At 34.1% G+C, this 27,419-nt stretch overlaps 2 protein-coding genes across 5 annotated transcripts in view; both read right to left on the bottom strand.

Moving 5' to 3' along the window:
- Positions 1 to 1,356: 1,356 nt before the first annotated feature.
- Positions 1,357 to 2,937, bottom strand: LOC124536370. The gene has a single exon (XM_047112901.1). It carries the CDS (start codon positions 2,935 to 2,937, stop codon positions 1,357 to 1,359), a length of 1,581 nt encoding a protein of 526 aa, XP_046968857.1.
- Positions 2,938 to 6,837: 3,900 nt separating this feature from the next.
- LOC124536178 (protein N-terminal asparagine amidohydrolase) overlaps positions 6,838 to 27,419 on the bottom strand; it is a 90,153-nt gene continuing 69,571 nt past the window's right edge. For 3 of the 4 annotated variants that reach the window (XM_047112656.1, XM_047112655.1, XM_047112657.1), the window contains 7 exons: positions 21,441 to 21,491; positions 15,716 to 15,909; positions 14,492 to 14,557; positions 13,915 to 14,097; positions 11,879 to 12,096; positions 10,102 to 10,263; positions 6,838 to 8,214 (listed from right to left, as the gene is read on the bottom strand). In XM_047112656.1, coding sequence (XP_046968612.1) covers positions 8,089 to 8,214; positions 10,102 to 10,263; positions 11,879 to 12,096; positions 13,915 to 14,097; positions 14,492 to 14,557; positions 15,716 to 15,902 — 942 coding nt within the window. In that variant the 5' untranslated portion in view covers positions 15,903 to 15,909; positions 21,441 to 21,491 and the 3' untranslated portion in view covers positions 6,838 to 8,088. Of the gene's footprint in view, positions 8,215 to 10,101; positions 10,264 to 11,878; positions 12,097 to 13,914; positions 14,098 to 14,491; positions 14,558 to 15,715; positions 15,910 to 18,761; positions 18,945 to 21,440; positions 21,492 to 27,419 lie in introns of those variants that run through there. The other variant, XM_047112658.1, reaches the window with a different exon arrangement.

Genomic DNA, 27,419 nt, shown 5'->3' with positions numbered 1-27,419 from the left:
GCTGACTTTGCTCGTCATTACGTCTGTTGTTTGCCACCAGGCAGAATTAAAGTATTAGGCTTCGAATAAGGTAAGTATGTTTAATATACGTTTTATTTGCAGGTAAAACGTCGTTATTAAACAACTGTACCGTTATTCGAAGCCTAATTATATATATGAGACGTGTTTGTTATCGCCTGGTGGTGGTGGTCGACGTAATGTGACTATAGCAAATAATATTAGCAACGAAAAATTAAAGACAATTTATACTACAATTTGTAAATTTTATTTTGAAAAAGATACAGTAACAATAAATTTTAATAGTTTATTATTATTAATTTCTTAACTCTTAACAGAGCTAATAAACATAATAATTTGATATTAATAAATGATTAATAACAATAATTAGTTCATGTAACAGTTATGTTGTTACGGGCGTAAACAAATTCTGTATTGGGTGACCAGAAACTCTTGTATTAGGAAGAATTTGTCGACAATAGAACTGCTTAAAAGTTTTTTCTGATCTCCAATTGCCTCGAGCAAGTATATGCTCGATGGGGCTATTTTCGAGCCAACTTTTGGAGGCTACCGCGGCTCTAAAACTACCAGCCGATGCCATGACACCAGCTTCTTTAAGGAGATTCTTGATCCAACCACCAATTACAGACCTAGTGGCAGGTCTAGGCTTACCACAGGTTGAAATAAATAGATTTTCGCTATTGGAAGCTTTTCTTCTATCACGCCCAATCATGATTAAACGGTTAATCCAATGAACAGGGTCTAAATTTTTATTATCTTTATTAATATTTAATCTCCAACCCGACTGGCCGAATGGAGTCTGTTTTTGAACCGAATGCTGGCCACAAAATAATATAGTCATCTGACAACACACAATCATTAGAATTAATTCGTAATAAAGTTAAATCATGTATCCGTCTTCCAGAGTACATTAAAAGAATAGCAGCAGTAATTTTTGATATTTCATATAAACTCCCTGTTTCTGTGTCTAACAAGGAGATATGATTAAAAACAATCTCAACATCCCAAATCGATGGTTTTGGTGTCGAAGGTTTTGATAGTGAAATGGATTTTAACATTCGTTTCACTAGCGGATGGCTACTAAGACGCTCCGATGATTCCAAGTCGCATAAGGTTGACACGACAGATTTATGTGACAATATTGTGCTATAAGAAAACTTTTCTTTATAGTGTAGATCACATAAAAAACATGCTAAATCCGATCCAGTAGGTTTGTTAACAATTATATTATTATCATTAGCCCATTTTACCCATCGAGACCATGCAGTTTTATAAGACTTTGAGTTGAGGGACGCCAACTATCCATTAAAAGTTTTCTCTGTTCGAGTGACCATCCCTTTAATTGTTCATTCCACCCCCACATTTCCAAACCTCCAGCACCATCTTCGATACATTCTGGGGAGGAAGGCCTGTCGATATGTCTATCAACACTTGTGGAAGGTTCCGTATTGTCCAAGGAGCTGCAATTGCTCGACTTTTTAGATCGGCCCTCCAAAATACCTTTTCCCATCTCGGTGCTACAATGAGGAATATACCCTGACATTGATGCAGATGTTGTAAAACTTTGGGTATCAAAAACGGAGGAGGAAACACCCATGCCAACGGATAAGTCCATACTTGGGATAATGCATTGTGAAATTCCGCTTGATCGTCCCGGCAATCCAGTGAGCAGTATCTCTTTACTACGCGTGCGAGATTCGACGCAAACAGATCGACTACAGGAGTCCCCCATCGTGCAAACACAGGTGAAGTCCCTTGAGGTAGAACATGCCATTCCGGATGGGTACGTAATCGTGACAGTCGATCTGCCTCCGCGTTGTATATGCCGGGAATATGATGGATCGTCAGGCTTATATCCCAATTGTGTAAAAGATGAAATATTTTGTATGTCAGATCCAGAAGGGTTTGTGATTTCGTTCCGCCCTCGTTGCGTAAGTATGCAACAGCGGTTTTGTTGTCGCATTGTAGATGAACAGATGCGTAATGTAGGTTCGGACTGTACTCTTCGAACGCTCTGAGTATGGCTAGTAATTCTTTGTGATTGCAGTGTAACTTCTCTTCCTTTTTCGAACACACACCGGAGAGATTTACATTGTTTATCCTCGCTCCCCAGCCTTGGTCTGAAGCGTCGGTAACCATGTAGTGGGTCGGATGAGGCTCGTGAATTACGGAGCAATCTCGAAGGTGCTGAAGCCACCACTGAAGTTCTGCTAGTGATTCGTTGTTTAGTTTGAAACTCTTTACTTCCCATCTGAGATATGTTATTACTAATTTCTGAAGCTGTCGATAATTCAGCCTGCCCAGCGGAACAACGAAGCTGGCAAAATTCATTTGTCCAATAATGCTTTGAATTTCTTTTATATTCGTTTCTGGTTTTCTTACTATATTGCTTATTGACGAATGTAATTTTACCTGCTCAGGGCTGCAAAGGTTTTTGGCGCGGAACTCAACCCGAAGGGCAGGCAGTTCATTTCCAAAATTTGCTGCTGATACAAGAGGCGTAGAAAGCGCTTGTGTGCTCTGTGTATCGGTAGGTGAAAATAAGCTTGTGAAAGATCTATTTTCACTAGCCAGTCGTTCGGCTGTAGGAACCCTGGTATTTTGTGAATGTTTATCAGATTGAATGGCGTTGCCAGGACATACTGATTTAGTGTCTTGAGATTGAATATAGGCCTCATTGTCCCGTCTCCTTTTGGTACCAGAAACAAACGTGACAGGAAGCTGGGTGACGGTGGAACTACAGATAGAACGTTTTCGACAATCATCTTCTGTATAATTTGTGTCATTTGCGCAGAAACCGGAGTCGCATGCCCGGAACTTTTTAGGTCTGGTGTAAATAGTGGGGGCTTTTTGACAAATGGGATATGGTAACCGGAAATAATGGTCAGAATGTAAGGTGAAGCTCCCATTTTCGCCCATCTTACTTGGTATTTGGTCAGCTGACCAGCTCGAAAGTGACTCGGTGAGTCAAAACTTTCTTGTTCGACCTCTCCTATCCCGGTGGGAAGAGGGAGAGCTTTTCCGTTCGAGGCGATATTCGTATGTTGGTTCACCTTGACGTCGGGTAGTAATTTGCCTTCCCCTGCCCCTAAAGGGCTTGTTAGGGATGATTTGATCGGTCTGCGGTACAGAAGCGCGATCTTTTGTACGTTGCCAAAACACTTTACGTACACCACCTGCTTTATCCAATACTGTTAATAATTTTTCAGCTTCAAAAAGATTTTGACACGACGGTGGAATGCTGCGCAGTGTGCTTTTATGTAACGGGTCCTTAACAGAAGCTAAAATTGATTATCTGCGTTGCTGGATAATCTCTGCCCTGTGGCCGCAGACCAACTGAAGGGCATCGTTAGAAATTTTGGAGAAATCACCAGTAACAAAAATATCTTGAATTTTATTATTAATTTCAATAAATGATAAATCAGGGGATGTTTTTACCCACAGTAAAAAGCTTCGAAGCTCCTCTTTTTGTTTAATGAGAGCGAAGCTCAAGGAACCGTATGCTTTGTCAGCATTTATAAGGAATCGATTATTATCGTATTGTTTTAGTTCTTCATTTGCTTCCAATTCAGAAAAACCTGGGAAATGACGATAATTTTTCTGCACATCCGAATACCTAACATTTCGCCATTGTGAATCACCGAAACATTGCAAATTTCTTAAAATATCTAGATAAGATGAGGGTGTTTGTAAAATTTCGGGATCTTTTAATTTAGTACTAATCGATAATGAAAATTGGGGTTCCGGATCACTACAATCATTGTTTTCGTATAGCTGACGACTTACATTGTCATCAATATAGCTAGGTGTTTGATAACTACAATAATCCTCATTATGTTCATTATTATTCAATCGATTCTTAAGATAATTGACCTCTTTAAACAATCTATCTAATTTCTTATCTTTGCGATGTCTTTTAGATTTATTCCGGCGACGCCGTTTTGAATTTGAAGTATCATTTGAACTACCACTCATTGAACTACTACTAGAAGATGATGAGCTCGAATCATCACGATGTTTCTCATGCCTTCTTTTTCGGCATGAATCTGATTTATAATGCATGACGGTATATTAATAAAAACATTACGAACGAAAAAATCCGTTTAATTAATAATAAAAAAGACGTTTGTAACGGTATTTTTATCCAAAGTGAGTATTATAACATTCAAAGAAATTATTTAAATAATAAATTCATTTTACTGTTGCATAGAACAATATAGTTAACATTAAAGTTATTAGGTACGTACCTCGGACATAGTGTGCACTTGAATAATCACATTAACAACACTTTTTAAATTTCTCACTTTGGAACCATATGGAACGAAAAACAACGACGTAATGACGAGTAAAGTCAACGCCATTAACTTGTTAACTCAGATGGCGCCACTGTGGTGGTGGTGGTAAAATTGAAAGAAAGGGACAGAAAAGGGTAAAACAAAGGAGATGAAAAATGGAACGGAAGCGATGGCATATCTCATATATATAATTAGGCTTCGAATAACGGTACAGTTGTTTAATATAATATGTCATTTATTTGTATTAATTTTAAGTGGAAACTTGATTGATTTATGTTTTTCTTATATTTGTTTTTACTATTAAGTGTAATTATAATTGTTTGTTTCCCAAAAAATAAATAAATAAATAAATAACCTAGATATGACGTTTTATCTTGTTCCAATCTCCTCAGCAATTCTCTGTTGAGTAGCCCCAGCTTGGAGCATGCCTCCTGCCCTTAGCATTTCTTCTCTCGTTAAATGACACCGCTGCATGATGCACACAATAGGTTTAACTCGAAATTAATCGACAACTTGTTATAAAACTTAAATTTGACACAAAAAAATATCTTAATATGACGGTAGGTAAACGTAACCTTCGGCCATCGCTAACATTATGTCGCGTAAAAATTTTATTTTTATTTATTTTTTTCAAATTCAAATTTAGAATCGTCCAAGAAGGTTTACAAAATAGTCTTTCATCAAAAGATTTTAAAACCGGATATGATTTTTTGAGTTTAAGAATTTTACACAAAATATCCCTAGACGGTGTTGATGTGTATAGGATGATTAGAAAAGTATCCGTAAAGAAAAGAATAGTTTCTCGGAATTTATGACCACAATTATAATTTATGCTATTACAAAATCTACTTACTGATGCGTGATCTATATTGATCTGTTATTTTTTTATTTTAAATGCATAGTTAAAACACAAGTATTTTTATTTAATTAAGATAATTTTTTTTTTCATCAATGCTCCACACTTGCTTTTACAATGTCTACCTATTTAAATATATTATTATAGTATACATATTATTAGACCGGGAGATGATGACACAAAATATAAGGTGATATACCAGAATGGCGTATGCAAAAATTAGCCTGGTACTAACGGCTGAATTGTTTTATTTAAATTAAAATATTCGCGTCGGTATGGCGCGCTGTAAGTCACACCCGACAAGTACGGCAATACGCTACCGCTTACTTCTTTTTTTCGACTATCTGAAAATACAAGCATTTTTATGGAACAAATAAAAAAAAATACGTTCGTACTAGTTATTTATCCGACGCGTTCGATTAACGTCTACTTTATTGGGCCGCCGGTGCGAATGCTATGACCATCATTTTCCTTTTTGCCTTTACGTAATTAGACCCCTGAAGAACCGCTATATTGGTTATTGGTACAAATGACCTAATATTTTGTGTCATTATCTCCCGGTCTATATATATATTACAGTTTTTTTTAAGTTATGTTATATGCAAAACGGGCAATAAGAAACCAAAGAAACTTTCTAGTCCAGTCATTGTGGACAAATTATTATCTTGAACCAATAACTAGCCTCACCCGACTTTTTGAAGCGACCATCATACGATGAGTTTATCTTTTAATTTTGCCCTCCATTACTTACTTGACTATTATACTCATGAATAGGTAGTTTAAAAGTGTATTGAACTCAAATTGTAAAGCATAAACGAAGCCACAGTGTAATCTAAGTATCTTATCATAATTCTCGTATCAACAAAATTCAACTCCTTTTTCCAAATGGTTTCATACGCACAAAGGAAATTGAGCTCGACATTTTGAAGTGAAGCTTTTCAAAGCCTCTCCTAAAGCATATCCAAATATCAGACTTCTCGGTTCATTTGTGGTTCCAAATCTATAATGACTGGACTATCCTAAAGGTTATACACGCAGTATCTGTTATAGGCTGTTATTAAAAAAATATGTATTTATAAATTGCATATTATGCTATATTAATATTTTCTATTGAAATTATACCTAAATTACTTAGGTCATCTCAGGTCTGAGAATGTTTTATTTAATGCGATATGTGGTAAACGAGCTGGAAGTTCACCTGATGGAAAGTGACTTCCATCGCCCATGGACATCTGTAACACCGTGGGCCTTGCCGGTGCATTGCCTTTAAAAAGTGTAGGTACTCTTTTCTTGAATGTCCTCAAATCGCATCAAAATATTATGTTTTATATAAAATTCGTATTAGAAAAGGGTAATAAAGATTTTTAATTCAATGTTGAGTATTTTATTATACAATAAAAAGGGTTATAGAATATTAAATGCAGAGAAATGTAGCAATCCCTCTGAAGAAGAACAAAAACTATAATTTTATGTTGCTATCTGCTTTTCAATTGACTTTAAAAAGGAGGTTATCAATTTGTCTGTATTTTATGTGCATCGATACATATTCCAAAACACTTTAGTCTTAACTTATCGAGCTCTCAAATGCCAAACACATGAGAAAATCCGCTTATATAAAACGTTAAACCGTCAATTCAATATTATTATTAATAAAATAAAACAACAAGCAACTATTGAACTTTCAATATATTCATTATATTTCACAAAACAATAACTATTAACGCCATTATCTAATTATGTCTAAATAACTAATATATTTACAGCGTTTTATTTAACTGTTAATATTACCCAAAAACTATGGTCTATCTATACTGTTAATTATAATTATTTTGAGGAAAGAATATCGAGAACATTCGAAACACAATTTAAAACATACATTTTCAGAATTTTCAGAACCAGGGAAATATGTTTTATGAAATAATAGTTATAGACAATAATTTTAACAACATTCTTATTACAAGTTCATATGTCAAAATATACATTATATTTAACTTAAAATAAAATTCTAAAACATATTTACATAATATACTAACTGGAAAATTTATATTTATTTAAAAAATCATGCTAAAATAGCCAAATACCAGTGAACATGTTACAAAAAAATAAAACATATCATTACGCCTACTTTTTCAAATTAAATAAAAACATTTAGATAGATTATATAGAATTTTGTGTATAAATCATTTTATTGTATGTTTTAATGTCCGACAAAAGTAAGGTCTTTGCTTCTGATAAATTAATGAAACAATAGTGTCATATATCTTTACAAACATGTCATTAAGCTATACCGTAATTAGTATTTATTTTACTCTATCACAATGGAATGCAATTATAATGCAGACTCGTTATTAAACAAGGTTTTAATAATAATTACAATGTATCCTCGATATAACAAAACACTGGTACTAGTTTTGTGTCTAAAAAATTGAATGAAGCTGAAATACTTGCTATCCTTTCTTAATATCATACAAAAGAAAGAGATAGCAATATTAACAGTTGCTTTAGTATTTTAGAGTTTAAAATAACAGAGCTAGATCAGCAAATCTTTTTCAAGTCAAAGAAAATTATACGTAATTTGTTTTTAAATATATCTTCAATGTAAAATATATATGTTAATAATATTTAGTTTATGTCAATATACAGCTTTTATACTTAGTTCGGTATTTCCCGCCAAAACTTTTATTTAAGCAATTCAATTAACAATACAATTATGTTTAAAATTTTAAATTTCAACGCATCATTTCAATTTCTAGGTAATAAAATAAAACGTCAAAAACAAAACAAAAGAAAAAGAAGGTTATGAACAAGGAGAATATAATTATGCATTTTGACAGTTGCTATAGCTCCTTATTATTTTCATTCATAACCATTCTATATCTGTGTCTTTCAATTCTAGTCTGTAAACCGTTTCGATAAGGTCTAAAATCGTACAGGAACCCAGCAACCGGTTTGTTCGTCACGCCGGTAGTAGTGAGGTCTATTGTCCGGGAACACTGTCACAGCTGGGAACGGATGTTGCTGGATGAATTTTAGAGTAACACGAATCTGGAAGAGATATGGATGGATTTTTATTAAGAATCGGTATTCAAGCAAATATTTCACCCAAAGTCAGCATCGTCTGTAGACATTAGCATATACTTAAAATGTAAAAAAAAAATTACGCGTAGGTCGAGCAAATGCCACCTGACGGGATGCACCACAACACATAGACAAAGGCGCTCCAAGAAATATTAACTATTCCTCACACCGTCAATGTGCCAAGAACCTTGAGAACTAAGATGTTATGGCCCTTGTGCCTATAGTTACACTGGGTCACTCACTTTTTAACAATACTGAGCACTGCTATTTGACGGTAGATAGCTGCCTGCCTGCAGATATCTGCCGTCAATCAGCAGTGTAGATATGTATACATAGTACATATAGCTAAATGAGATTTTTCCCAATTTGTCCGTCTGTCTGTCAGTTTGTTCCGACTAATCTGGAACGGCTGGAACTATGTGGTCAGGAATTTCAAAGGCCATATACCATGTAATAAAGAGTAACTTAGGCTACAACAATAATCTTTTTCTTAAATTCAAACGCCCACGACAGTCGCGGACACAGCTAGTCCAAAATAACATTGCTATCCATCATATGATTGATGTACAATGTACCTTTGGTAATGGAAGCATTAAAATTGCTGGTTATAGTGCCAATGCACAAATCTAAAGATATGAATTACATACGAGTTATTAGCAGTAATTCCAAAATATAATATACTGTTTATAAATAATTTAAGCTTATTGGCTCAACCGTCCTTTTAGAGCTGAGATAGCAGCGGATAAAACACTTGGATCGAAATCAAATATCACGGATTCAACCAGCTGAATTCATGTACTTGATATTTTGTGTTTATAATCCGATAGAAATTTATCATAGTGAAGAAAAATGCATGACACTTTGTTAACACCAGTAGAGAAGTACCGTGAAATAATCCAAAAACTTTAGGGAAATCTTATTTTAATTGACAATTACCAGGTTTTACTTTCCTATATAAAAAAAAACCTACTTTGTTATGTATTTATTTTTGTATCGATAATCGGGAAATAAGCAAACAGATTACTTAATGATTAATAAGTAATTACATTCGTGTATATTGTCACCAATGCGGGTGCATTGGAACAGTGTGGTGGAATATCTTCCAAAAATGCTCCTTAATGGGAGAGGAGACCTTAGCCCAGTGGGTAATTTACGTGCTGTTACTTTACTTTACTTATATTGTCAACAGCTAAACCTGTGGCTTCACCTTTCATTGAATATTTAATATAGAATACAATAATATAAAATATTAAGAAAGAGAGGTCAGAAGAGGTAAGAAATAAGCCGAAGAGAGGTGAAGTGAACGATGCTGAGTGAGAAATATTTACTAAGACTGTTCTCAATCACAGGTTATCAATAAATCACAATATCTTAAAAATTTACTCGTAAATTATAAAACAAAATTCACCATGGTTCATTATTCATCAGTCGAAATTTTTTTATCTGATTTTATTAAAGTCGTGATGGCCCAGTGGTTAGAACGCGTGCATCTTAACCGATGATTGCGGGTTCAAACCCAGGCAAGCACCGCTGATTCATGTGCTTAATTTGTCATTATAATTCATCTCGTGCTCAGCGGTGAAGGAAAACATCGTGAGGAAACCTGAATGTGACAAATTTCATAGATATTCTGCCACATGTGTATTCCACCAACCCGCATTGGAACAGCGTGGTGGAATATGTTCCAAACCTTCTCCTCAAAGGGAGAGGAGGCCTTTAGCCCAGCAGTGGGAATTTACAGGCTGTTGTTGTTGTTGTTATGAAAGTCCTAATCTAAATTGGACATAACATTATTATACGTCATAAATTAGGGACTGTGGAGTTCCAGAAATAGCCAAATTTTTCAATACGTACATTGTGAACGAAGTGGGGAGCTTCTACGGCCGGTGTAGTACTGAGATGCTGCAGTATAAAGTCGTCGGATTGTTCCAACCAGAGGTCCACGCCCCGTAAGGGCTCGTAGTTAAACGGGCCGATGCGTAACATGCCTACACCATTGTCGTATATGTCCAGTACCTGTGTGTCAGTAATGAAAGTATTATAAAAAGTAATATATAATTATAAAGTAATATACACTTTATTTTTTTATTCTTATTTTTTTTGGCATAGGTTGGCGGACGAGCATGTGGGCCACCTGATGGTAAGTGGTCACCATCACCCACAGATAATGACGATGTAAGAAATATTAACTATTCCTTACATCGTCAATGTGCCACCAACCTTGGGAACTAAGATGTTATGTCCCTTGTGCCTGTAGTTACACTGGCTCACTACCCTTCAAACAGGAACACAACAATAGTGCGTACTATTGTTTAGCGGTAGAATAACTGATGAGTGGGTGGTACCTACCCAGGCGGGCTTGCACAAAGCCCTACCACCAAGTGAATTATTATAAAATACATCTAGGTTTACAAAAACAAGTTTACAAGTTTCTCAACCTTTAATTTACAAAGCTGTACAAATTGTTACTTGGTTTGAAAAAAATAAATTTTTAATTTTTCTCAAGCAAATAACATTAATATAACATTGCACAAAGGTCTGTTAACGGTAGTGATACCAATTTTAATTCAGCACATTCGCAAGAATAAAATAAAAAATTGTCTTAATGACGACGATATGAACTACTGTTTCTCTTTACTTTTCGGACAAAATGAAAAAAAAAAAAGAAATACGCGCATGAAAAGTTCTACTCCTTTGACGTAATTGAAAATAGTTAGCACATAAGTATACAATTGACAACAAATAAAATTACTATTAAAAACGTAATATATTTTGTTTAACACCATTTTTACCCAATTACAAACATTCACATTTTAAGTTTGTAATAAAATTAACACTGTAAAATAGGTATCAATGATTTAGGGAGATACTTCAACATGTTTTATAGATTACTAATTTTTTCATAACACTCCAAAAAAAGTATAACTTAATATACATAAGTATACTTTGAAAAGTTTCTATTTAAATTATAAGATAGGCAGGTTTACTAATAATGTCGTTCCTTTAACGATTTCTGCAAAGTTCAACATAATTATATATTCAAGTAAAGTATTTTTTTTACTTTACTTAACAAAACATATTGTGTGAAATTTTCGTTACAATATTTGAATAATATCATATAAATGTTAATCACTACAATATTAACCAGTCATTTAAAACAGCATGTCTATTTACAAATCAAAACTATCGTACAAAATTACATTGCGTAGTGTAGTATATGGGTATGCTGGGAATAAGTTGACTTTTCAATTTAACACGATTATAAGTCTATTTTGACAATTTTAAAACGCACTATGAACCACAGTAATTAATAAACCAGCAATATATATATATGTATGTATGGGTATATGTATGTATATATATATTATATGTATATTGTATGAGTATTTACATGTCGATATTTGTATGCAATATATGTATATTACCGACTTAGCACCACCTACCCAACTTTCATACAACCTCTCTCCTTATTGGGTTGTCTGGAAGAAATGGCTACTTAGCCATAAGACCGCCCGTTGTACTCTACAATATTATATATAATATTGTAACATATTATAATGTGTAACATGTGGTGTACAATGAAGTATAAATAAATAAAATAAATAAAATATAAAGGAATTCTCTGACATACCTGTGCGGAGTGCAGTCCGCCAGTAATATGTCTTGCACCTCGAAGGGGCTGTTCCGGCCCCTTGTCGGGGAAGTTGGCTGGGAACAGGTCGCCAGCACGAATGTCCACCCCGACGCCCGTGACGAGGGGAGCCGGGGATCCGCCCCCTAGAGCTGTGTTCAGCTCGCAGCAACAAGCGAGGGTGAGGTCGATTTCTTCAGAGAGACGGTGAAACGATACTGTAACAGAGTACATACAATTTTAGAAAATGTTTTGAGAAATTTGAATATCCTGCTGAAATCTGCCAAAATAAATCCTAGACTAACTCATGATAGCATTTTTGGCATATTAATGTACATACAACAACAACAGCCTGTAAATTCCCACTGCTGGGCTAAAGGCCTCCTCTCCCTTTGAAGAGAAGGTTGGGAACATATTCCACCACGCTGTTCCAATGCGGATTGGTGGAATACACATGTGGCAGAATTTCTATGAAATTTGTCACATGCAGGTTTCCCCACGATGTTTTTTTTTTCTTCACCGCTGAGCACGAGATGAATTACAAAGACAAATGAAGCACATGAATCAGCGACGCTTGCCTGGGTTTGAACCCGCAATCATCGGTTAAGATGCACGCGTTCTAACCACTGGGTCATCTCGACTCATATTAATTTTTAATATACATAATTAATATAAATATTAAACACACATAATTTTGTACGAAAAATTGTGTTTATTGATTGTTACGCTTTCCCATCTCAACGATCACAAAACGTCATCATAAATCACATGGGCTATTCACTGTCATGGGTGGGTAAAGCCGCAGTCGCAACTTAGAAGGTAATATGTCAAATATTTCCATTTATTAAATAATCATTGTATACGAATCTTCTGTTCGAAGTCAAACAACTCATTACCATATGGTCTTAAAATCAAAGAATCAAACATTTCATTCAGCCCATTCGGACTTGAAGATTTTATAATTCCATGATAACATCTCGAAATTTGAGTGCATACATGATAAGGGCCTAACAATGAACGCCCACGCCTCGTTCCGCTAATAATTAGCTCCATTCGTTTGGCACCGTGACAGATGCGTTACGGGAGCGACCTTCGTGTCTCATAGTTGGAGATATTTATTGCTCAATGCGAGCGTGCAAATGAAGATAAGGCCTAAATATATTAACTGACTAATTAATCTCATGTTGTAAACATTAGAAGCACGCGCTAACTGCAGAAAAGTCCCAATGGACAAAGCCCAGCTTTTATTTAAGCAGAATCTTCGATAATATTTGATTACGCTTCAGTACTTAGGTATAGTTAGATATGGTTAACAGTGGATACCCCGGGAATTCCCCTAGGTGATGGAGGCCCGCATTGACGGGCCAACCGGCAGGGCGTCACGGTAGCATGCGTAAGCGATCCCGTGGCGCCCGCCGAAAGACGGAGGGTGCCGCTGATTTTTTAGTGGATAACTGCGGTAGACCTGGGCGCACTCGGCATCCAGGAAACCGGGGAGTCCCACACATTCCCCCAAAAAAAGTTAACAGTGGAGGCAATTACATTCGATACACGAAGGTAACAACGTAAAATAAGAATTTGAGTTATTAAATGTGATAAATATTGCAAGTACACCGTTAACCCACTAATTAGATTTAGAGAGATGATTTATTTCCCATTAAGAACAAAGTTGACTTCATAGGAAACTTAAACTAACCTGACCTTATTTATACAAACATTCAGATATAATTATAAAGTTTGACAGTATGTTTTTAATTTAGCCTTAAATTTCAAAAAAGATTTTTCGTTAAATATTTCTTTCGGTAGATTATTGTACATTAGCGCTCCCTCAAATTGTATAGTTGTGTTACCATAATGTTTACTTCTAGACTTAGGTATTTGTAATTTATGTATATTTATATAATTATACTTCAAAACCTTAACAATAACCTATGATCAGATAAAACCAACCACATTTACACAAAACAAAAAGCAGTTGTCAAAACCAACACCAATTTATTTATTCCTATGATAAGAGAAATATTGCTTCTACTTACACATGATGTTAGCGAACAGCTCGTCTGAATATCGATGGGGATCTGTGAACCCGCCCACGAGCTGCAGTTCAAGCCGACCTTCGGGATATCCTACGGCTAATTGTTGCACTCGAGCTACCATAGTTGCCGCTGCTTCCGCCGTTCCAGAACCGTCTAGATGAGCGAGTGACACTGCACCTGATCCTGGAATAGAAGATAATTGTCTGTTTCAATATTGACTATGAATAATTTATTATTGTATTAATAATAATTAGTAATGTTTAAATGACCTAAGGCTTTTCTCTTGCAAAAAAGAAAGTTGTATTTCACGCTAGTCTACCAAAATTATAAAAGCGAATATAGCCAGAAGGTTTCTTCAAACGACTGAAAACTCAGTATTTCTTAACCAGATGTGAACCCGCGATCTTTGGTTCAATTTCACTATTTCAATTTCATTAATAAATCCACCGATTAATTCTTTTGCTGCAAATTATAATTACGCACTTTTTAAATAAAATGTGCGTCATTACTTTTACTTGACTAATAGTTGTTTTTTTTTTGTTTTATAATTAAAAAAAGTCTTTGATTAATATATTACCTGAGTGTCTGACGACAACTATAATACATGATGTGGCGTCATCTGATCCTATGATACTAACGTTTTCTGAAAACAAAACGAAAAAAAACATTCACATTTCAAATAATTCGACTAATGGCGTTAATTTCTTAATAAATGTAGGTAAAACTAATAATGTTTGATAAACTTCAAATGGAAGAATCAGAAAAAAAGTACTGGTATTCCAATATTTTATAGATATTATATGTGCCCGCGATCATGCGCGTTTGAATTTAACAAAAGAGTTATTATTGTAGCCTAAATTACACCTTATTACATCAGCTATCTACCAGTGAAAGTCCCGTCAAAATCAGTCAAGCCGTTCCATAGATTAGCCTGGACAGACAGGCAGACAAAAATTTAAATAATATTATTTTGGTATACATATATATACATTTAGTAAAATGTGGCTATTTTCATATTGATCAAATCAAATCAAATCAAAATTTTTTTTTTTTCAAGAAGGCTTTTACGAGCACTTTTGAATCATCATTTTACAATTAAGTGAAGCTACCACCGGTTCGGAAAGTAGATTCTACCGAGAAGAACCGGCAAGAAACTCAGTAGTTATTTTTTTTTTACATTTAAAAAATACAAAGTCATATTAATTAAATACAATTATTTAAATTAATATATCCTGCTTGGAAGTCAACAGGTATTAACTCCACGCTTTTTTATCATCTATAAAATCTTGTATCGTATAGTATGCTTTTTCTACCAATGTATTTTTTACAAACGATTTGAATTTACTAAACGGCAAAGTTAAAAATGTCTGCGGAATTTTAGTATAGAAACGGATACCCTGCCCCAAACAGGATTTATTGACTTTGCGGAGTCGGAAACTTGGCGTTATAAGCTTATCCTTACTCCTAGTGCACATTCAATGATTATGACTGATTTTATCAAAGTGATCAATGTTACTGTGAATATACATAATATTGTTGTAAAATATATTGCGACGCAACAGTGAGTATTCCCACTTTGTTATAAACATCCCGAAGAGAGTCTCTGGCTCCAATATAATAAATAAACCAGATTGCTCTCTTTTGTAAAATAAAGACAGATTCAATATCTGCAGCGTTACCCCAAAGTAATATGCCATATGACATAATACTGTGAAAATAAATCCTTACACCGAGTGCACATACAATGATTATCATTGATTTTATCAAAGTGAGGATAGACATGTCAATTTTATAAACTCACTGTCATGAGGAACAACGGCCGCTAGTTCTCTCTGTCCAACGTATAGCAGACCAGGGGGGCCGACCACCCTCGCCGCGGCCGCCAGAAGCTGTGCTGCTGCGTCTCTATAGCCAGGGTGCGCTGCCAGCAAGGCCCGGACGGACGTCGGGCACTCGTCCGCTAGGACGCCATTCAGCACCACCACCATGCTGACTCTGAAATAAACGAATATTAAATAATAAATAAATAAATATAATACAACATCACATACATTACTCTGATCCCAATGTAAGTAGCTAAAGCACTTGTGTTATGGAAAATCAGAAGTAACGACGGTACCACAAACACCCAGACCCAAGACAACATAGAAAACTAATGATAATCTACATCAACTTGGCAAAGAATCGAACCCGGGACCTCGGAGTGGCGTACCCATGAAAACCGGTGTACACACCACTCGACCCCGTTGGTCGTTAATATTATCACTGACGAAGAGCTGTTGTGCCGCTTATTGAAAAACTGCCTACTCTCTCATCTGATTTCACGGCGAGCTATTAAAATACAATTGTTTGCTAATTAATTTTCGAAACGGCCGATATGATGAAACGTCTCAAAACGACGTCACGGAATGACGTCAGAGCGTAGAAACTTTACAGATTTCGTAATGTGATGATGAAAATTAAAATTAAAGACGACCAAGAAAAATGAAACGCGTTAATGAGTGACGACACTGTTATTTTTCTAAAACTCAATGTAATATAAACACGATATTAGATCTACTATGGAATGTATGAAATTAATTGAAATGCGATAGACCTTCAACAAGCTATCAATTAAAAAAAAAGTAGTTCAAATAACAAAAAATAAAATTAGATGGAATATTTTTTTTAATTCTAAATTAAAAAAAAAATATTGTAGAGTACACCAGGTCCTACAGTAAGAACTTTTTAGTTCTTGATTCAAAAAAAAAAAACAATCATAGTAATGAGTATTTTTTTAACATTAAAAAGAATATTATCTGAACAAGAAACCTGTGCGCGATGTCAACTCGAACATATTATTTTAATCATTCAAAAAGTTTGAAGGCAAAAATGCTACCATTGGCGTCGCGCACAACCGAATACAATAGTTTTCTCGGTAATATATTCTTAGTGGCGGCGGGTCACACGAGTGACACCGGCTCTATTTTACACTAGCATTTATAAAGGCGTGTGTACATTTGCATATGCTATGCATACACCAGCGTACGGAATTCAAACATAACAAATAAAATTCTCTAAAAGGCACGAAAAATTCCTTGCGAATACCTCTTGTTATTATTGAAATAACATCTTCGGTATGGAATTTTATATTTAAGTTCATATATAACTTCAATATATTATGTACTATGATAGTAAGAAACCAAGAATGAAAAGGTACATCGGTTGTTTGGTTCAGGGCCGTATTTAGGAGAGGGCAACCGGGGCAACTGCCCTGGGGCCTCCACAATAGTGGGGGCCACAGTTTTCAGCAAGTTAACAATTACCGAGATGTAGTCAAATTATAATAATGTTATTATTTAATATTTTAAAAGTTACCTATACAAGTAAATAAATCATAGCTTACTGATTGAAATAATATAAAACTAATTAATTCAAAATAATATAATTATTAGGGTGTTCACGCTTCTGTTTGTCTAAGGCCCCCACTGCTTTGTGGCTCGGGGGCCTCCAGACCTTTAAATCCGACTCTGGTTTGGTTACGCAAACGTAATAGCGTTTCTGTTAATCCAACCTCGTGTTTTACACCAATTATTATAATGGATTCCGAAGGCTAAACAGCGTGATACAAATTTATGCTTTTTAGAGTAAATATTTTTAAACTTCGAAACATCTTTTCGATTCTCACATTCGTATTTCTCTCTCGAGTGTATTATTATTATTATCATTACATTTATTATTATAATTTATCAAATGTAATAAATATGAACATACAACTGTATCATAATATATAACGTAATAACATTGATTCTATTTGACATTAAGTTCATATTGTGATTAAAATTGATGACAACCATCTTAATTTGGCGTTAATAATAATTAATTATAACGAAACTGATATTATCTGTTGCTAGGCGTTCCAAATATAAATAAATACAATAAATACTAATTAGTTATTATATACATTTTTAAACATTTTGTAAATTGGTAGAATGAATTATCATTTGTTATTTTTAAGTAAAGCGGTGGATCAATTTGGGGGCCTGATGGTAGGTGGTCAGCATAACTTACTGGTGCCGTACAAAATACTATTTATCCCTTAAATCAACAATGTGTAACCGACCATGGGAACTACGATGTTATTTCTCTTGTGACTGTAGTTACACTGGGTAACTGACGAAACAATACAAAAACCTACTAGTTTTTTGTATTATAGATTCATGACAAATGAAAGCAAATATATACGTTATAGTAAACTTAATAAGTAAATTTAACAAGTACTAATTCCACGCTTTTTTGTTGTCTACCGTACTATTATGCATTCAAAATAAAACGTAGACCGTCCCACGTCCTTGGAGAAACTGGTGTTGATTAATGATCAACACGGTACCTGCTACAAGATTGAGATGCCGTACCGTTCATTCAAATGTAAAGAATGTCAATGATGCGTGTACGAATGCTCTCGGTCAATTTAACATCGATAATAAACACGAAAGTTCCACGCAACAATAGACTAGTTATACACCAAAACTTCTAACCGAATTTAAATCATTCATTATTTTTATGTACACAAATATATTTTATTTTAAATGTTTAAATTCTCGTGCAAAATAATAGAGATACTCTCTATTTGCATTTATTTTCCATGTTAATCTCATGAATATTTTTGGACAATTGGGCAGAGCAGTTACATGAAATGACAAAGATTTTCACACACACAAAAAAGGAAATTTGAAAAAAGAATTAATATAAAAAAAAAAAGATAACAAAATAACATTATTCTATCCATTTACTTATCGGACAATTGTTAATTATCACAAATATATACATATTTATCTAAATTATGACAGAAAATAAAAAACATTCACCTATTTATTTAAAACTCAATAACAGCATACGAAATCTCTCAAAAACAAAACGAAACAAAACAAAACAACAAACGAAGAACGTAACTGTATATTAGAAATTATATCACACTTTAAAATATTCAAAGGAAAATATAAAACCGTTGAACAAACAACGAAGTTTACGCGCACAGAACCGAAAGGAAACTGAGATGGTCTATAGGTTATCGTAGCCGACATGAGCATTCGAAGCCGCTAGTTACTTGCATGTTATTGTTATGATAATGCTTATTATGTTGGAAATAGTGGACCGATAGTGTCTGTATCGTGCAATAAGCAATTAAGAAATATACCGTCAACTTTATCGTCGCTTTTAATAACAAATGAACGCAGCCGTCCGCGAATGTCGCTTGTTGTCTTCAGATAATGAATATTATTAACAACGCTTCCTAGAAGCGTTTTTAATGACTTAATGCTCGTGCAAATCAAATTACGTCTAACTCACGTGCGAAGTTGTTTTATATATTAAGTTCTTACAGAGACAAGTGAAGTAACACCGTACTAAAAGATAAAAATCATTCGTCTGTCTGTAAATAGGAAATGGGCGAAAAGTACTTAGAAATAAATTGATCGCTGACATTTTTCGAACTCTATATCATGTCTTGAACCGAAACAAGACAAGCGTGTTGTCAAAATCCGAATGAACCGTAATTAGTCTACGTATTTAAAAACAAAAAAGTCACATATTTTAGCCGAAGGGAGCCCGAGATGACACGGGTCGGTGGATCAAAGGCGAACATCACGAGCTAATTGAGCCTAATTGACGGACAGGCGCGTGCGCCTGCGCCGATGCAGCTAACTGGATTTACAGCTGTTGGGTCGATTGATGAAATCTGGTCGACGTTGATGATATACCACCAGCAAAGTAAGCGGCTTTATTTACATCGAATTAAATTATGCTAATGATAATTTTTTGTCAATCATTTTTACATGGAATACGATTTTTGTATATCTTTATTAATGATCATTAATGTTACTTCTTAATTTTATAATTGTAATAATGATATGGTATATAAAATATATCGTATTCATAAATGAATATGAACGTCAATGAATACACTTTAAAGATAGGTCATTAATGAAATGTTTTTCCCCAAACGTCATAGAAATCTCTGACGTATTTTCATTCAGAGAAACTATCACGGAAGTTCGCAGTTACATAATTATATGACATATTTAATGATACTTCTAGCGCTTGTAGTCGAAATACGCTTATTTTTTATTGTTCATTTTTTAAGCGACTAAAATTACTATTTGAGGCCATTTGTAAACTTTGAAATTGAAATACTTTATCTGAACAAATTTTATTTAGACCATTAGAAATGTCAATTGAATATTTAAGTTTAATTATAAAACGATTTAATAATAACAAACGTGAATTATTAACTAGTATATCAGATTACAAAACGAATATAAATTAAGCCGGCCATGAGAATAACACGGCCAGTAACAATTTCGAATATCTGATACCAGACCATATACCCCGAGGGTTATTAGGATACGAATTCGTGACATCAGAGAAGAAGAGAACTCTGCCCATTATGGAGCGCGGCCAATAGAACTGTCCGAGCACTTATTAATGACCGCGAGACAATGATGCTAATGCTATTAAGTGGTCCAGGCCATCGCCGACGATGAACTTTACCGTCCGTTCAATTGCAAATGGTCCAGTATTAATGACCGTATAAGTATAACATCCTCGGGCATAAATTATCAATTTATTATCAACGTTTCGATATTTAATTCCAATTTATTGAATTTAAAATTACTATCCATGTAACAGGCTACACCTTTTATGGTCACAGCAAGTACACTATTGTACCGAGTTCGAGTAATATTGTGTTTACAAATATTTACAACTATTTGAAATGTTAGAGAAATACATAGAAATCTTTCCTAATCATTGTCATTGATAAGGTTAAGTTCCCACGGAATATTAATGACTAGGCAAAAGTTTAGCAGAAACTCGCCTTTTATGCGCCGTCGCTTCGGCCATTACCCGTCTCATTTGCGGCGAAAGACAAACGGCGGAGGCGAGCACAAATTTCGCCGATATAATCGACCGGTAAGACAATGGTTATCGTTTGTACGCGATATCGGCGTAGATAGCGCCCCTCTCGACCTGATGGATGCGGCACGCTCCCCCGATACAATCTCCATCGTGACGCCAGCCCGAACCGCCTCGTGTGCACCAATTATTATTCAATATCCGACCGACACATCCGATTCGACATATCTCTGCTTTATTGAGTTTATTTCAATTGCTCGAGGGTGCCCGCGGTCAAATGATAATTGACGCGAAATGTGACGCGAGGTAACTTTAATTGAATGATAGTTCTATTTGTTCGTCAATAATATTGATCGATAATAATAAATATCTTGTCACGAATGAGGAGCCATCAAATACTGATCGATAAGGGCTGCGTTTGTTTTATCGATGTAGACGAGTTGAATGAAGGAGTTTGTTTACCGAAACGTAGTATTCAGGTCAACATCAGATATACATATATTCGGTACGAATGTTATCACCATTAGAATTGTTAGTTATAATAAAGCAGTATCATAGCTTTTTTCTAAATTGTATTCAATAAAACGATTATAAATTTTATCGACATTACAGTATAAAATTATATATGTACTTACACTTAATAGGTGGAGCCGTTGACGTGAAGATCATTCAGGTCGCTGATCAACCTACGACAAAAAACGTTACTGGATTAATACGATTATTATAATTATGATTATAATATTCAAAGCAAGTCATTAAGGAATGCGTCGTATATGCCACGTCGTACATCCTACAGGTGGGATGAGATTCGAAGCAAAGGAAGATGTGAAGATTATGCATCTAATACTATCAGGAGCCGAGATCTCGCACGATTCCGACTGTCCCCTTCATACGGACACGACAGAAATTAAAATAATACGACCATGATAAATGAGGCATGCACTCAGCCGGAACAATATTGTGAACAGCGGTAATGCTAATTCAATAGCGTAATACCCCGTATCTCTCGATGTAGCCCGCGGTCGATCCGAGAGATAGTCAACGATTGTGCCGATATGGTTTTGCTCGTGATTTATTTTGGCCGCTCCCATATAAGTGCTGTACGGCAACAATGGACCGCGACTTGGGATTTACGACAGTCGATTTGGTAGCGATAAAAGTTTTAGTCGCGTTCGCGAAAGGATTGAAGACCACTAATATATTATAATATGTAGGTGTGTGCATAAATTACTTTCATTTATTAATTGAAAATTATTGGACATCAGTAAATCACGTAGGATAATGTCTAGATAAAGATTTTTCCTATCGATTAAACAGTGTCATGATAAACGTACTAACAAATGGTACACGACCACGTCGCTTTATAAACAACACAGCAATCTCATCTGTAAGACGTTATCTGCAATCACAGACGCATTAACACAAATTGCGCTAATTGTGGAAACTCGAAGAAAGCCAGTTAACGATTGTACGTGTCTTGTAATAGACTTAATTATGCCAATTTAATCTCAAAGACTGGTAACGGGCCAAATCCTATAGGAGTAGTAATAGCCTCTAAACAACCCATTTGCTGAGCAAAGGGTTTCTCTTTCATGAAGGGTTAAAACTCGCTCCACCATGCTGTCTCACAGAGAAAATTGAAAAAAAATCATCAATTTCTAACGCAATTTTTTTACAATAGTTTTCCCATTTTAATTAAAAAAGTCAATGATGCTTGCCTAAATATTTAAATACAATCTATAAGATCCAAATATCCTAATAATCTATTGGGTAAACTAAAACATTAAAAACATAATACGAAAATAATTTTAAAATCTTTTGCATTATCTTAAATTATTTATTATTTTATCTTTTATACTAAAGCTCCTTAAGGCAAACGTATAAAAACTTAAACCACTAAAAGCTTCGACACTAACTCGCAATCGGCGTATCAATCTCTAAAGCGTCAATTATGCAACATCTCCGATATATTTATCGCGATCAAAAGTCCAAGATTCACGTGACACCAATTGCTGTCTTTAGACAGGAAACCTTCCTCGGCCTACCACACGCGATAAAGTTAAATGGTTATAAGATAGAGGCGATAGTTGATAAATCCGATACACTATTAATAGCTGATAGATTTTAATGTTCTCTCAAATAGCAGGTAATGGACTTGAGCAGATGCAAATTAAAAGTGAAACGGCTATAAATGGCGTTATGTATTAGAGTCTACTTCTATATGGTTGTAGACTTTTACGATGGTATATTTGCAAGGAGTTCATGAAAAGCAATATTATAATAATACTGGCGAACCGCCCCGGCTTTTCACGGGTGCAATAATGGTACATAATATTCTAGAGATATTTTTTTAATTACGTCATCACATTAGAAACATATAAAATTATGAATTATTCTATACAAAAACTTTCCTCTCTAAACACTCTATCTATTAAAAAAAAACACATCAATCGATCAAACGCTTTATTTTAATTTGGAGACCGCGTCTCGGCAAACGTAGTGTAGGACGTCCTCAGGCACGGTGGAGTGACGATTTACGCAAGGCGGCAGGCAGGAGCTGGGTGCGAGTAGCCGGAGAAAGACCACAATGGAGTGTATTTGGAGAGGCCTATGTCCAGCAGTGGACAAAAACGGGCTGATGATGATGATGATGATGATGAATGATTTGTCGACTAATTCGCGTCTATTATATCAAGAGAGCGTACGTTGTATGTTTGGTTACTTTCAAACATTAAAAGTGTTATAAACGTAACATTCATAAATATTTACATTCTAAAAGCTGTTTACGGTGCCTTTGGTTTACAAGATTTTGCAAGATGTTTTGTTAGGATATTTCACATACTTTTCATGTCTTTTTTGTGACATGGTACATACAAAGTTCAGATCAGATAATGTCATGTCTAAAATCTCTTCTACGTCAATAAATGTTTAAAGTAACATGATTTGTACATGTACAATGTATTTTTCACTTTCGGCAATCTATTGTTTGACACGTTTGCAATTTTAAGAGTATACATTAGGCGTCATGTTTCTGGTCAAATTTTTTGTATGATAAATCCACCTAATGGCAAATGATCACTAGTAATGATGGCTTCGTAAGATAAATCGCCAATGCGCCACAAGCCTTGGGATCTCAGATGTAGTGATGATCTCCAACCACCAAGAACACTTTAAAAATTTGTTATTTATTTCAGAATTTATTAAAATTTGATATTGTTTTGACACAATTCGCCCACCCTGATTGAGCAGGACTTATTATACCATAGAAGTATGTGCACAAAGACAAGTGTACAACATTTTTGCTCACTTTTATAATAATTTAATGTGTGAGGAGAGAGTTAGAAGCGCAGAACCAACAATATTAGTTACTTCCCGGAGTAAGGAACTGGGAATTTCTTTACAGATTACTACGATAGCTTTTAAACCTGACCGTGGTTTTAGCAAAGGGTCATCGGATCTACAGTCTGTAGATTTCATATTATCATTTTATATATGTGACGTGACTGGTGCAAATGACTATGATTCTAAAGGACGTATTCGAGACCAAAAACAATAAAATTCACACCGAACTTCTGACCAAACAGGAAATTTAATTCGGACCAACAGTTTCTTACAACCATAGACAAAAATATACTTTTGAAATTAAATTTGTCGTCCGTAACGTGGGATTATATAGAGTTTGACAAATTAATAGCAAATATGTTTTTTATTGTTTGTATTTTAGTGTTGCAAAGCTTTAAACTTACAGCACTTCCCTGTTTGTTTGGTTCGTAATCTCTTACATGAGAATCGAGGCGGTAACGAGGCATTAAATAAAGAGAATTAGCCATTTAATGCGCAAATTACTTTACAGCGCCAACTATGCAAATAGCGCGTGCCAAAACAAAAATATTTGTGTGAACAAGCCAATATTCGTTACTAAACACGATATTGTAGAACATGTTTTCAATAACTCTTTCTTATGTAACATTTGAGTTCTCATTTGTAACTCTAGCTTACGTTTAAAATATACATAAAAACAAATACTAAGTACGTCTATCTTCGAGGGCAATATGAGACGCCGATTTAATTAATACGTCTTTTGTTTTTTGATTTTACTTTTAATCAAAAGAAAAATACGATACCAAAAATGCCTCAATTTTTGACACTACTTGTATCAGTGAGTGGATTAATGAGTAGATATTTTTTGTATTTATAATACAAGGGATATGAGAAAGTGTAGACAACTTATGTGATGAACTTTTTTTCGAAAAGTATGTTATAAATGGCAACCTAATAACTTTGGCGACAGATATAAGTGTGGTACTGTTTGTATTTACACTGGCTTACCTGTCTTTAAAATCGTAACGAATCAAAGTTATAATTAGCGATAGAATAGGTATTCTAACAACTAAATATATAGTAACTATTTATAATAAAACATCGTGCTTATTATTATAATTGTATAAAATTAACTTATATAAAGGTTTTTGTAGGATTTACGTAACTTGATTTTATTCTTTATTTAATATTGCTATATTTTTCCTTCTTTCATTTTATTATTAATTTTATACGATATTCTAATGTAATCGCGATATACGTATTTAAACAATTGCAGCAGAAGCAAACAGTTTTTATGCGCAAACCAGTTCACTTTCCATCTAATAATAGTTTAGTATTTTACATCTTATCTTGTATTAAAAATATCGACACGGCCCTGCACTTTATTACGTTCATAGATAACATGGGTTTTCAAAACAGAATTCGTAAATTCTGCGAATTGCATATCAGATAACAGCTATTAATAAAAAACTCGACAATATTATATGTGTGTCACACACACACATAACAAAGTCGACTTAAATCCGTAGCAATAAAGCAGCAATACTTGGTATTCCTGTGTTCCGGTTTGAACGGTGAGTAAGCCTGTGTAACTATGAGCACAAGGGAAAGAACATCTTAGTTCCCAATTTTGGTGGCGCATTGCCAATATATAATGTCTTAATATTTCATACAGTACTATGTCTTGAGTGACCACTTAAGATTTAGGTGACGCATTTACACGTCCATTTTTATCACTTAAATATAATATAATGATTCTTTTTGTAACATGTATCACATCAGTTAAAAGCGTTTTATTTATAGCTGACAACATTGACATAAACAGATTTGAATTTTAAAAATCAAAATATAATATTTAAAAAAATCAAAAAACAAAATCAAAATAAATTTTATTCAAGTAGGCTTTTACAAGCACTTTTGAATCGTTATTTTACAATTAAGTGAAGGTACCACCAGTTCGGAAAGTAGATTCTACCGAGAACAGGCTCAGTAGTTACTCTTTTTTAACATTTAAGAAATACAAAGTCATGTTAGTTAAATACAATAATTTAAATTAATATATCCTACGTGGAAGTCAACAGGTATTAGCTCCACGCTTTTTTATCATCTATAAAATCTTGTATGTTATATGCTTTTTCTACCAATGTTTTTTTTTTCAAACGATTTGAATTTACTAAACTAAGATAGCAACACAGACATATCTCTCAAATTGTATCTGTTGTTATAAAATTAAGAGTAATAAACATTAGTTTATTTACATTTATACATTTCGAATTATAATTTAGAGACAGGGTTGTCAAAATCACAGGAAGTATTAACTTTATAATTTATTTATAAAATATTTTTGTCGCGTGTAAATACGGTCTTTTTATATAGAAATGAGTGAGATTATTTTAAGTAAGCAAAACAATCAATCATAATACAGTCTGCTGATAAAAATGAATGTAATACATTTTAGTGTCATGGGGTCGCGAGGCGACCTCTTTTCACAAATGATACTTCTATATTCAAGTAAAAAAAAAAGAGAATGAGACGCTTACGTCTGACAAATAATATATTCGTATTAATACATATACAGTATAATAAATAATGATTGATAAAGATCAGATGTATAAAATCGTCACAAGACATTAAATTTAATACAATATCAACACCATCTGAACATACTAATATCATACATAATAAATCCTTACATAAAAGAATAAGTACACATATTCTTATATCTTATTATTTGTTTAATATTTGAAAAATATAAAAATAAAATAATAAATTTAATAAAATAATAACTTAATATTGACAACCCTATTCGACAAAGACGGTGAATAATGTCGAAGCAGCTACTTGCTTCCATATTAACGTTCATTCAACACGAATACCGTTCATTTCAGTTTTAACAGACAATATTATAAATATCTGATTTATATTACGAGTAAGTAATACATTTATTGGAACTGCCTCGTTAGACTAGTAGCTAGCGTATAAATTAGTGCTTTGGAAAGCACACGAGGTATTGTCATCTTGTCAAACTACTTTTTTAATACACCATCTTTAAAAAAAGGTACTATTTCATAATGCAAGACCATTAAATTGTACTATATAATAAACTACCTAAGGGAAAAAGAGACTGAAGAACTATGCAATTATTTCGAACAAAGGTTAAATTGTTTATTGATATTAATGTTCAATCATTTTTGAACATGATACACAGTTTAGTATTTGTTATAAAAAAATAATCGCCTTTTAAGACACTTGTTGAAAATAGAAACCATGGCCAAAATCAATTAAAAGTTATG

The sequence above is a fragment of the Vanessa cardui genome, chromosome 16 (genome assembly GCF_905220365.1).
Source record: "Vanessa cardui chromosome 16, ilVanCard2.1, whole genome shotgun sequence".
In the NCBI taxonomy this organism is placed as follows: Eukaryota; Metazoa; Arthropoda; class Insecta; order Lepidoptera; family Nymphalidae; genus Vanessa; species Vanessa cardui.
The sequence above is the reverse complement of the archived record's forward strand: the minus strand, read 5'-3'. Positions and strand labels throughout refer to the sequence as shown.

Excerpts from the sequence above, each read along its gene's own strand:
- LOC124536370 (XM_047112901.1), bottom strand. The coding sequence starts at position 2,937 with ATGGGCGAAAATGGGAGCTTCACCTTACATTCTGACCATTATTTCCGG.